Below are 13,609 nucleotides of genomic sequence, written 5' to 3' on the forward strand. Positions count from 1 at the left end.
ACACAGCACTTAACACAGAAACTTTTTTCCCCCTGTGTTCATGGGCGGCAACTCACACATTCACTCACATCTACAAGTGGGCTTTCGTATGACTGATTTTATTCCACCAAATGGGCAGCCATACTCCATGTTTGGGTGTGAACATCACGGGTAAGTTCATGTTTTCACAATCCATCAAACACAAACATGCATTATGGGATCTTTAACATGCATATTTGATCTTTTTGCATGTGTTTTCATACAAAGGTGGTGCAAGGCACAAACAGATCTGTACGTGTTGACCTGGGAGACTGGAAAAATCTCCACCCTCAATCCACTGGACATCGAACCCTCAGGCTGAAAATCCAGTGCATGAACCACTCCACTACTGCACCCCTCGAGAGTGACATATGAGATGGTCACCTTCAATGTCCATGGGGCCAACAAAAAAACTGATAGCCACCTTTCCTTCACCACAGAACCAAGTCTCTGTTCGGAACTGTTTAATACCTTTGTCTTATAAATGGCACTGGTGCCTGACAATTAATACCTTTGCCTTTTTAATGGTACCGATGCTTCAACAATTAATACCTTGTGTCTTTTCAATGGTACCGATGCTTCAACAATTAATACCTTTGTCCTTTTAATGGTACCGATGCTTCAACAATTAATACCTTTGTCTTTTTAATGGTACCGATGCCTCAACAATTAATAACTTTGTCTTTTCAATGGTACTGATGCCTCAACAATTAATACCTTTGTCTTTTTAATGGTACCAACGCTTCAACAATTAATACCTTTATCTTTTTAATGGTACCGACACCTCAACAATTAACATCTTTGTCTTTTCATGGTACCTTTGTCTTTTTAATGGTACTGACACCTCAACAATTAACACCTTTGTCTTTTCAATGGTACTGACACTCAACAATGAACACCTTTGTCTTTTCAATGGTACCGATGCCTCAACAATGAACACCTTTGTCTTTTCAATGGTACCGATGCCTCAACAATGAAACACTTTGTCTTTTTAACAGTACCGATGCTTCAACAATTAATACCTTTATCTTTTTAATGGTACTGACGCCTCAACAATTAATACCTTTATCTTTTTAATGGTACCGACACTCAACAATGAACATGTGGGACAGGTGGTAAAGTGGGTTTGCCCCTGGCTTACAGTACAGGTGTCATACACAGCATGTCTGGGCCGGGCAGTGTGAGGTGGGAGGGCTCCAGAGGATTCACTACAACCCACAAATCAAGCTGCTGCTTGAGGAAACACTCTTCTCTCAGAACCAAGGCTCAAGGTCCCACAGGGGCAGTGATTTCATATCCACGGTGTCGGTGGCTCAGCTAAAGGTGGAGGAGCCTAATTCTCTCCTTCTGCTGTCTTTCACTTTCCCCGACTGACGTCAGGTGCCTCTCTCACCTGGATGGAGTCAGGAAAATCAGGGCGAAGTGTCCTTTCCCCCAAGGACATGACACCATGCCCAAACTGAGCCTCAAACCCTGATCACCAGTGAACACTGGAGCAGCTGTCCAATGCTCCAACAATCTGCAATGGTTCCTCCAGAACAGGGACTGATCAAAGGAAATTTTGCCCCTTAAAATTACGTTTAATCTGTCATACTTACTGTCACCAAAGAGTCCCCCCGACAGTTGCTGAAAAAGAGGACGCTGCTTCCATTAACACAAGGGAGGTAACTTTCCAAGGGAGGCTATTAGCCGCGTCTACTTTCAACTTCTTCGCCTGGGCAGACCAGTAGTTTGGACAGGACAGGAATCCAGACCCCTGCCAGAGTCTGCATAAGTGGGCCACCGTCTAGTATGTGTAATGAAATAATCTACTTTCTTAGTATCCCACAGTGACTGACCTTTCCCAGTCGGTCCAGTACAGGATGCTGTTGAGCATGGTCAGCCCAAAGGGGTGGGAGGGGGCGGTGGACACGATGCGCCGACCCAGACCATCCGAACGCATGCACTCCAGCCGCTTGGTACCTGCAGCAACAGACAGCGGTCAGTGACTGGACAGCCTCTCACCTCAACCTTCATCACACAGCGGTCATTACTGGACAGCCTCTCACCTCAACCTTCATCACACAGCTGTCAGTGACTGGACAGCCTCTTCACACAGTGGTCAGTGACTGGACAGCCTCTCACCTCAATCTTCATCACACAGTGGTCAGTGACTGGACAGCCTCTCGCCTCAACCTTCATCACACAGCGGTCATTACTGGACAGCCTCTCACCTCAACCTTCATCACACAGCTGTCATTACTGGACAGCCTCTCACCTCAACCTTCATCACACAGCCGTCAGTGACTGGACAGCCTCTCACCTCAACCTTCATCACACAGCTGTCAGTGACTGGACAGCCTCTCACCTCAACCTTCATCACACAGCTGTCAGTGACTGGACAGCCTTTCATCTCAACCTTCATCACACAGCAGTCAGTGACTGGACAGCCTTTCACCTCAACCTTCATCACACAGCTGTCAGTGACTGGACAGCCTTTCACCTCAACCTTCATCACACAGCAGTCAGTGACTGGACAGCCTCTCACCTCAACCTTCACCACACAGCGGTCATTACTGGACAGCCTTTCACCTCAACCTTCATCACACAGCTGTCAGTGACTGGACAGCCTCTCACCTCAACCTTCATCACACAGCGGTCATTACTGGACAGCCTCTCACCTCAACCTTCATCACACAGCGGTCAGTGACTGGACAGCCTCTCACCTCAACCTTCATCACACAGCCGTCAGTGACTGGACAGCCTCTCGCCTCAACCTTCATCACACAGAGGTCATTACTGGACAGCCTCTCACCTCAACCTTCATCACACAGCTGTCATTACTGGACAGCCTCTCACCTCAACCTTCATCACACAGCCGTCAGTGACTGGACAGCCTCTCACCTCAACCTTCATCACAACCAGCAACATGTCCACCAGCTTTGTTACTTTGTCGCTGAAAATGCATCGAGGGCTGAACCAGGGTGTCTTTGAGACTGCAAACTGTTGCATGTGTGTGTGTGAATGTGTGTGTGTGTGTGTGTGTGTGTGTGTGTGTGTGTGTGTGTGTGTGTGTGTGGTTGTGTGAGTTTGCACGCACGTTTGGAAGTGCACCAATTTGCTGAACACGACCCATTTTTATTCTTGCATTATTTCAATCATCTGCCTTCTACATTGAGAATTTCAATCAGTATTATTAATACATTTTGTTTTAATCATGTCATTTCATTTCGTGTGAATGCTTCACACACATTTAGTGTCGCCTCTCTGGGCCTGACCAGCACGTCGGGTATGTGCGAAGGTCAGGTGTCTGCTTTTCCCCACAGTGAATGTGGTGTAGCAATACATCCATCAGTCCACATGCTCTGACACCACCTTGAAACTCAAAATAAAACAGGTCATGATGGTGCAATGCAATACAATACAATACAATGCAATGCAATGCAATGCAATGCAATACAATATGATACAATACAAGGCAATGCAATGCAATATACAACAGTACACAACAAAACAATACAACACACTACACTACACCACAAACAGTTCCTCACCAGCATCAGCCCAGCACAGCTGCTGAGAGAAATGGTCAAAGGCCAGACCATTGGGCAGCCGGAGGTCGTCACTGACCAATACCCGTCTCTCTGACCCGTCCATGTTGGACGTCTCTATCTGAGGTCTGTTGCGGTTCCAGTCCGTCCAGTACAGTTTGCTGCACACACCAACAACGTCACATGTCACGAAAAGCACGGACGTTCACAACTAGACATAGCAAAACCACTCCTGACCTGTAAGCTGTGTCCTATCTCACTGAGGTGACAGCCCTTCACTGACATCCTGACCTGTAAGCTTCTGTCTGGTCTCAGTGAGGTGACAGCCCTTCAATGAAATCCTGACCTGTGAGCTCTGTCTTATCTCAGTGAGGTGACAGCCCTTCACTGACATCCTGACCTGTAAGCTCTGTCTGATCTCAGTGAGGTGAAGCCCTTCACTGAAATCCTGACCTGTGAGCTCTGTCTTATCTCAGTGAGGTGACAGCCCTTCACTGACATCCTGACCTGTAAGCTCTGTCTGATCTCAGTGAGGTGAAGCCCTTCACTGACATCCTGACCTGTAAGCTGTGTCTGATCTCAGTGAGGTGACAGCCCTTCACTGACATCCTGACCTGTAAGCTGTGTCTTATCTCAGTGAGGTGACAGCCCTTCACTGACATCCTGACATGTAAGCTCTGTCTGATCTCAGCGAGGTGTGTACCCTCCAACAGCAGACATGGGGCTGACCGACAGTAACCAATCCAGTCCATTCACACTGCCTTGTGAAGAAACACACAGTGACTGTTAACATGTGAAGAAACACACACACTCCACTCATCCACAGTGACTGTTAACATGTGAAGAAACACTCACACTCTGAAATGAACCACAGTTATGATCAACTTGTGCAGAAACACACTCACTAAAATAAACCACAGCTACTGTCAACTTGTGCAGAAACACACACACACTAAAATAAACCACAGCTACTGTCAACTTGTGCAGAAACACACACACTAAAATAAACCACAGCTACGATCAACTTGTGCAGAAACACACTCACTAAAATAAACCACAGCTACTGTCAACTTGTGCAGAAACACACACACACTAAAATAAACCACAGCTACTGTCAACTTGTGCAGAAACACACTCACTAAAATAAACCACAGCTACGATCAACTTGTGCAGAAACACACTCACTAAAATAAACCACAGCTACTGTCAACTTGTGCAGAAACACACACACTAAAATAAACCACAGCTACGATCAACTTGTGCAGAAACACACACACTAAAATAAACCACAGCTACAATCAGCTTCTGCAGAAACACACTAAAATAAACCACAGCTACGATCAACTTGTGCAGAAACACACACACTAAAATAAACCACAGCTACGATCACCTTGTGCAGAAACACACACACTAAAATAAACCACAGCTACGATCAACTTGTGCAGAAACACACTCACTAAAATAAACCACAGCTATGATCAACCTGTGCAGAAACACACTCACTAAAATAAACCACAGCTACGATCAACTTGTGCAGAAACACACACACACTAAAATAAACCACAGCTACTGTCAACTTGTGCAGAAACACACACACTAAAATAAACCACAGCTACGATCAACTTGTGCAGAAACACACTCACTAAAATAAACCACAGCTACGATCAACTTGTGCAGAAACACACACACTAAAATAAACCACAGCTACGATCAACTTGTGCAGAAACACACTCACTAAAATAAACCACAGCTATGATCAACCTGTGCAGAAACACACTCACTAAAATAAACCACAGCTACAATCAACCTGTGTGCAGAAACACACACACTAAAATAAACCACAGCTACGATCAACTTGTGTGCAGAAACACACTCACTAAAATAAACCACAGCTACGATCAACTTGTGTGCAGAAACACACTCACTAAAATAAACCACAGCTACGATCAACTTGTGCAGAAACACACACTCCACTCACCCACGGCTGCTGTCCAGCACAATGGCTCTGGGATTGACCATGTCGGTGTTGAACAGCGTCTTCCTGTAGGAGCCGTCCAGAAGGGCAGCACCCACCTCATCCAGCTTGGAGTCAGTGTAGTACATCACGCGGGACACTGGGTCAATGGCCAACCCTTCTGGAGAACCCAGCCCTGCACACACACAGAAACTGGGTCAATCGCCAGCCCTTTTGGTTAACCCAGTCGTGCACACACACAGAAACTGGGTCAATCGCCAGCCCTTCTGGTTAACCCAGCCCTGCACACACAGAGAAACTGGGTCACACAGAGAAACTGGGTCATAACACAGAAACTGGGTCAATGACCAGCCCTTCTGGTAAGCACAATCCTGCACACACAGACACACAGACAGACACAGACACAGACACACAAACTGTCAATGGCCAGAACCTCTGGTGAACCCTGCCCTACACACACAGAAAGTGGCTCACTTGGCTGTGCTGTTACCACAAATAAAATAAAAGCTTTAACTCTTTCCATACGAACGGCGAAAGAAACGAACTTAACAGCGTTTCACCCCAATTACCATCATCAAAATATTGCAAGCGGAAGGCTCTTATACTGAAGACGTGAATTTAATGATCATAACAACATTTTTTACCCCCCCCCCCCCACACAACACCCACACACTACACACACAGAGTACACACTTACCCATCCACACTAAACACACACCCACACTACCCACCTTGCTGCCCCCCCCTCCCCCCACCCCCCATGCCCCCATGTGCACACAGACCTGTGAGGACCAGCTGACTGTTGGTTCCATTCATGGCAGCTTTACGGATGAAGCCCTCTGCAGCGTCCGTCCAGTACACCTCCCCATGGACACAGTCCATGTCCACCGCCACTGCCAGCTGACCTGTGGTCACACACACACACACACACACACACACACATGTGAAGACACACAGATACACACACACACACAAGCTTTTCAAAGTCAACGTTCTCTGAAACTGAGCAGTCAAGCTTCTTTTTTTTTCTTTTTCTAAAAGCATCACCCACTTAAAGGGGACAGTGCTTTTTATCATTCTCACTCTCTACTGTTTGCAAAAGAGACGTATCAGCTGTGCATCGAGTTCGCCTCCTGTACAAAGAAGTCGGTCAACTGATCAGTGACAAAAAACATTAAAAAAAAAACCACACAAAAAATGATTCATGATTCCCGACTATTGTCTTTCAATCCGGAGTTTCATAAAAATCATAAATTATTGGCCGTTGTCCATTCATGCCAGTTGACAACTGTGAAAGGGCGGTCAGCTGACGTTCATGGTCAAGCCCTCTTTCACGCCCTCCCCTCTAGCCTTAATAATAATAATGGATACTTATATAGTACACGATCCAGAAATCTGCTCTAGGTGCTTTACAAAAACGCTTTGTTAACATAAAACATTACATCTATGTTACATACACATACCAAAATATGACTACACACATACACACACGCATACATACATTTTAACAATACATGTGTATCTAACAGCTACCCTACCACATACGCACACATAGGCAGGCACAAACTTACATAAATGCACACGCACACAATACACATTCATATAGATGCATGTAGTTAACATAGTCAAGCACAGCTAACGCAAAGGAAGTGGACGTGCCACAACTGAACTTACTGCTGAGGGAAAAGCCTTCAATCTATCGTCTTACACCACTCCTCCTCTTCTGAAAACGCACTGTGCCCTCACTCTCAGTCACTGTCACACACTCAGAAATGATGTCTGACTGAACAAAGTGTTGAATATTGCTGTCAGTCATTGTCACACACTCAGAAATGATGTCTGACTGAACAGTGTTGAATATTGCTGTCAGTCACTGTCACACACTCAGAAATGATGTCTGACTGAACAAAGTGCTGAATATTGCTGTCAGTCACTGTCACACACTCAGAAATGATGTCTGACTGAACAAAGTGTTGAATATTGCTGTCAGTCACTGTCACACACTCAGAAATGATGTCTGACTGAACAAAGTGTTGAATATTGCTGTCAGTCACTGTCACACACTGAGAAATGATGTCTGACTGAACAAAGTGTTGAATATTGCTGTCAGTCACTGTCACACACTCAGAAATGATGTCTGACTGAACAAAGTGTTGAATATTGCTGTCAGTCACTGTCACACACTCAGAAATGATGTCTGACTGAACAAAGTGTTGAATATTGCTGTCAGTCACTGTCACACACTGAGAAATGATGTCTGACTGAACAAAGTGTTGAATATTGCTGTCAGTCACTGTCACACACTCAGAAATGATGTCTGACTGAACAAAGTGTTGAATATTGCTGTCAGTCACTGTCACACACTCAGAAATGATGTCTGACTGAACAAAGTGTTGAATATTGCTGTCAGTCACTGTCACACACTCAGAAATGATGTCTGACTGAACAAAGTGTTGAATATTGCTGTCAGTCACTGTCACACACTCAGAAATGATGTCTGACTGAACAAAGTGTTGAATATTGCTGTCAGTCACTGTCACACACTCAGAAATGATGTCTGACTGAACAAAGTGTTGAATATTGCTGTCAGTCACTGTCACACACTCAGAAATGATGTCTGACTGAACAAAGTGTTGGATATTGCTGTCAGTCACTGTCACACACTCAGAAATGATGTCTGACTGAACAAAGTGTTGAATATTGCTGTCAGTCACTGTCACACACTCAGAAATGATGTCTGACTGAACAAAGTGTTGAATATTGCTGTCAGTCACTGTCACACACTCAGAAATGATGTCTGACTGAACAAAGTGTTGAATATTGCTGTCAGTCACTGTCACACACTCAGAAATGATGTCTGACTGAACAAAGTGTTGAATATTGCTGTCAGTCACTGTCACACACTCAGAAATAATGTCGACAGAGCAAAGTGTTGAATATTGCTGTCACTTTCATCACTGTTGTCATCACCTTGAGTTCAAACGAATCATCAAAACAAAATGGATCCATTTCTCATCATTATACCCATCTATAATCATCTGCACAGCCTGTAAAGCTGTGTAGATCTGCTGACCACTGTCTTTGCTGGACAAAGTGTCTTTGCTTTACAAACTATCAGATGCCTTTCTGCACACAAAACAAACCCACTTCTCCTGCGTGCTGCACATGGTCCAGTTAGCAAACCATTATCGAGAAGAAAAGAAATTTACAAGTAAACTGTTGCATCCCTCAAACTGAGACTTCAGCAATTTGTGTAGAAAATCATATTTCATTCATCGTGTGAAGTTCAGTAGCTATAGGTCGAGTGGTTGCTCTAAATTTGTGCCTGAAGTGAAGCACCCCTTCCTGTTGATGCAGCCAGGCCGTAACATGCCAGGCAGGGAGGAGTGCACAGGCAGAAGACTTTAACTCTCTCCATACGAACGGCGAAAGAGACGACGTTAACAGCGGAAGGCTCTTATACTGAAGACGTGAATGTTGACAAAGAATACCACAATTCTGACGACGGAAACTAAAGGTTGGGTCATTGAGACACCCACTGGACATCCGAGGGGTTTGTGTAGAGGAGAAGAGAGGACTGGCCGTACTGAGTGAGTTAAAGCGCTGAAAGGGTTAATGTGTTTACACATTTGTTTATTTTGTCTAATTATTTGATTTATTTACATTTCTTATTTTTTTCCTTAAATCGGAAAAAATCACCACCCTAAACCCAGCAGGCACCATGACAGAGATTCACCTCCCCCCACTCCCCCTCCACTCAATACCCCCATTCTGCACTGTAACAGTTGAGTGGTTCCTCACCTGCCCTGTAGTCCACCTGCTGTCCGAAGTCACCTGGCTGAGGGGAGGTGGACATGATGAACACCTTGCTGCCCCGGGCGTACAGCAGTCGCTCTCCCTCCATCTCTATCACTGCACCCAGAAAAACAAACACAAACTGACTGCACAAACAACACAACTTGTGTATCAAATGCACACACACACACACACACACACACACACAACTTATACAGCAAATGCACACACACGCTGCTAATACATCAAATGCACACACAGAGAACTTCTACATCAAACACACACACACACACACACAATAACTATACATCAAACACAAACTTCTACATCAAACACACACCCTCACACACACACAATGTCTATACATCAAACACACACACACACACAAACACAACTTATACATCAAATACACACACGCACACACACACGCATGTGCACACACACACACACACACACACACACACACACACACACACACACACTCACTCACTCACTCACTCACGCACAATCTATACATCAAACACACACACACACAAACACAACTTATACATCAAACACACACACACACACACACACACACACACAAACACAACTTATACATCAAACACACACACACACACACACACACACACACACACACAACCTATGCACCAAGCACACACACACACACACACAAATCACACACACACACACACACACACACACACAAATTCTTTTTTCTTGACCTTCCTTTTTCTTCTGAGGGCAGGATGTAAAAAAGCTGTACAAGCTAAATCTTTTACCCTCAATAAACATCATTTTGACTTGACTTGACAAACACAGACACAACTTATACATCAAACACACACACACACACACACAACTTATACATCCAAAACACAAACAACTAACATCAAACACATACAAACACACACACACAACTTATACATCCAAAACACAAACAACTGAAACATCAAACACACACACACACAACTTATACATCCAAAACACAAACAACTGAAACATCAAACACATACAAACACACACACACACAACTTATACATCCAAAACACAAACAACTGAAACATCAAACACACACACACACAACTTATACATCCAAAACACAAACAACTGAAACATCAAACACATACCTTATGCATCCAAAACACAAACAACTGAAACATCAAACACATACAAACACACACAACTTATACATCCAAAACACAAACAACTGAAACATCAAACACACACACACACAACTTATACATCCAAAACACAAACAACTGAAACATCAAACACATACCTTATGCATCCAAAACACAAACAACTGAAACATCAAACACATACAAACACACACAACTTATACATCCAAAACACAAACAACTGAAACATCAAACACACACACACACAACTTATACATCCAAAACACAAACAACTGAAACATCAAACACATACCTTATACATCCAAAACACAAACAACTGAAACATCAAACACACACACACACAACTTATACATCCAAAACACAAACAACTGAAACATCAAACACACACACACACAACTTATACATCCAAAACACAAACAACTGAAACATCAAACACATACCTTATACATCCAAAACACAAACAACTGAAACATCAAACACATACCTTATACATCCAAAACACAAACAACTGAAACATCAAACACACACAAACACACAGACGTGTCACCTGTACAGCGACGCCCATCCCCCCTGTAGTTGTGGTTGCAGACACAGACAAAGATGCCACCAGCCCCTTCCACACACGCCGCGTTTCTGTCACACATCGACGGCTGGGACCGGCAGTCTGGGGCATCTGTACACATCATCCTCATGTGTGAGTGTAGGTGTACATGTGTGTGTGTGTGTGTGTGTGTTGTTGCAGTCTTGGGTGTCTGTACACATGTTCCTTCATTCTGCCATTAGGAAATGTGCACATTTTGGACACACGAGGAGTGTATGTGTGTGGTTATGTGTACGTGTAAGTGGTTATGTGTATGTGTGCATTTGTGTGTGGTTATGTATATGTATGTATGTGTATGCATGTGTGTGTGGTTATGTGCATGTGCATGTGTGTGTGTGCATATGTAGCATCTGCATGTGTGCACGTACATACAAGCATTTGTTTTCACATGTGTGTGTGCATCTGTCTGAGTACATATGTCGTTTCTCTTCACACACAGTTTAGCAAACAGAATATTTTAAAGTCACTTACATTTCTCTGACACAAATCACTAAATAATGGTATTTAAAAAATACTTTGTGGAAACAAATTATCTAAAAAAGTGCTTACATTTAACCTTGCCAAAAAATACTTTAGAGTATACTGAACAATCTGAAATAAGGACGTAGAGTTTTCATTTGTCAACATCGCTTACGTTTTTTTTCTTCTATCCCCCTCCCCCCTCCTCCTCTGACTGTACACTGCAAAACCAAACCATGATGGGAGGTAATATACCAAGGGAGGCTACTAGCGGCAGCTACTTTCAATTTCCCTGGGCAGAGTGGTAGTTTGCTCAGGACAGGGGATCTGACCCCTGCCAGAGTCTGCACCAGTCAGTCACATGTCAAGTACGTGTAATTAACCTGTAGTTTGGGAACAACCTGCCTCCTTTCGCAAATTGTTCTGCAACAAATTTAGATGAAATGTAATGGCAAGCATGTCTGCATATGTGAAATGAAAAAGAAGAAAAAAAAAGTGTAACCATATCAAAAACAGAAACGCTAAATTCTTTAAAAAAATTTTTTTTTTAAATCTATGTATATCTATACACACACACATGTATATATCTAACGAGAGAGAAATGCCCAACCTCTTTGCTGACACGCGTAACCGTCGCCTTCATAGCCCCGCTGACAATGACATCTGTAGGACATCGCGTCAGGGTCATACACACACTCTGCGTGCTCGTCACAGTTGTTCACCTGGTTACACGGCGTCACTGTAACACACAGACTGATTGCATGAAATCACAGGTCAACTGATTACACTGAGTCACTGTAACACACAGCCTGATTGCATGAAATCACAGGTCAATTGATTACACTGAGTCACTGTAACACACAGACTGATTGCATGAAATCACAGGTCAACTGATTACACTGAGTCACTGTAACACACAGACTGACTGTATGAAATCACAGGTCAACTGATTACACTGAGTCACTGTAACACACAGACTGATTGCATGAAATCACAGGTCAACTGATTACACTGAGTCACTGTAACACACAGACTGATTGCATGAAATCACAGGTCAACTGATTACACTGAGTCACTGTAACACACATACTGACTGCATGAAATCACAGGTCAACTGATTACACCCAGTCACTGTAACACACAGACTAATTGCATGAAATCACAGGTCAAGTGGTTACACTGAGTCACTGTAACACACAGACTGTATGAAATCACAGGTCAACTGATTACACCGAGTCACTGTAACACACAAACTGATTGCATGAAATCACAGGTCAAGTGGTTACACTGAGTCACTGTAACACACAGACTGATTGCATGAAATCACAGGTCAACTGATTACACTGAGTCACTGTAACACACAGACTGACTGTATGAAATCACAGGTCAACTGATTACACTGAGTCACTGTAACACACAGACTGACTGTATGAAATCACAGGTCAACTGATTACACTGAGTCACTGTAACACACAGACTGATTGCATGAAATCACAGGTCAACTGATTACACTGAGTCACTGTAACACACAGACTGACTGTATGAAATCACAGGTCAACTGATTACACTGAGTCACTGTAACACACAGACTGACTGTATGAAATCACAGGTCAACTGATTACACTGAGTCACTGTAACACACAGACTGACTGTATGGAATCACAGGTCAACTGATTACACCCAGTCACTGTAACACACAGACTGATTCCATGAAATCACCGCAGCAAGTCAACTGATTACAATGAGTCACTGTAAAACACAGACTGATTGCATGAAATCACCACAGCATGTCAACTGATTACAGCCTGTTACTGTAACACAGAGACTGACTGCATGAAATAGCAAAAGCATGTCAACCAATTACACCAAGTCACTGTAACACACAGACTGACTGCATGAAATCACCAAAGCATGTCACTGATTACAGCCAGTCTCTGTAACATGTTTCATCTGTGTACGGTCAGGAAACACATGCTGACATTGCAACTACACCACCAAGAAACTGTCACCTAGTTATACATACACCGTAAAAAAAAGTGGAGCGTTGGCCAAGAGGTAACGTGTCCTATCAAAAAGTAAGAGAACCTCT

At 43.6% G+C, this 13,609-nt stretch overlaps 1 protein-coding gene across 1 annotated transcript in view; it reads right to left on the reverse strand.

Annotated features, from left to right (window-relative positions):
* LOC143295662 (nidogen-1-like) overlaps nucleotides 1–13,609 on the reverse strand; it is an 85,813-nt gene that overhangs the window by 13,571 nt on the left and 58,633 nt on the right. The window contains exons 17-23 of the mRNA XM_076607277.1: nucleotides 12,131–12,259; nucleotides 11,008–11,133; nucleotides 9,325–9,435; nucleotides 6,306–6,428; nucleotides 5,527–5,698; nucleotides 3,552–3,709; nucleotides 1,857–1,980 (exon numbers count right to left, since the gene is read on the reverse strand). Coding sequence (XP_076463392.1) covers nucleotides 1,857–1,980; nucleotides 3,552–3,709; nucleotides 5,527–5,698; nucleotides 6,306–6,428; nucleotides 9,325–9,435; nucleotides 11,008–11,133; nucleotides 12,131–12,259 — 943 coding nt within the window. The remainder of the gene's footprint in view (nucleotides 1–1,856; nucleotides 1,981–3,551; nucleotides 3,710–5,526; nucleotides 5,699–6,305; nucleotides 6,429–9,324; nucleotides 9,436–11,007; nucleotides 11,134–12,130; nucleotides 12,260–13,609) is intronic.

This window comes from Babylonia areolata, chromosome 21, assembly GCF_041734735.1.
Source record: "Babylonia areolata isolate BAREFJ2019XMU chromosome 21, ASM4173473v1, whole genome shotgun sequence".
Classification (NCBI taxonomy): Eukaryota; Metazoa; Mollusca; class Gastropoda; order Neogastropoda; family Buccinidae; genus Babylonia; species Babylonia areolata.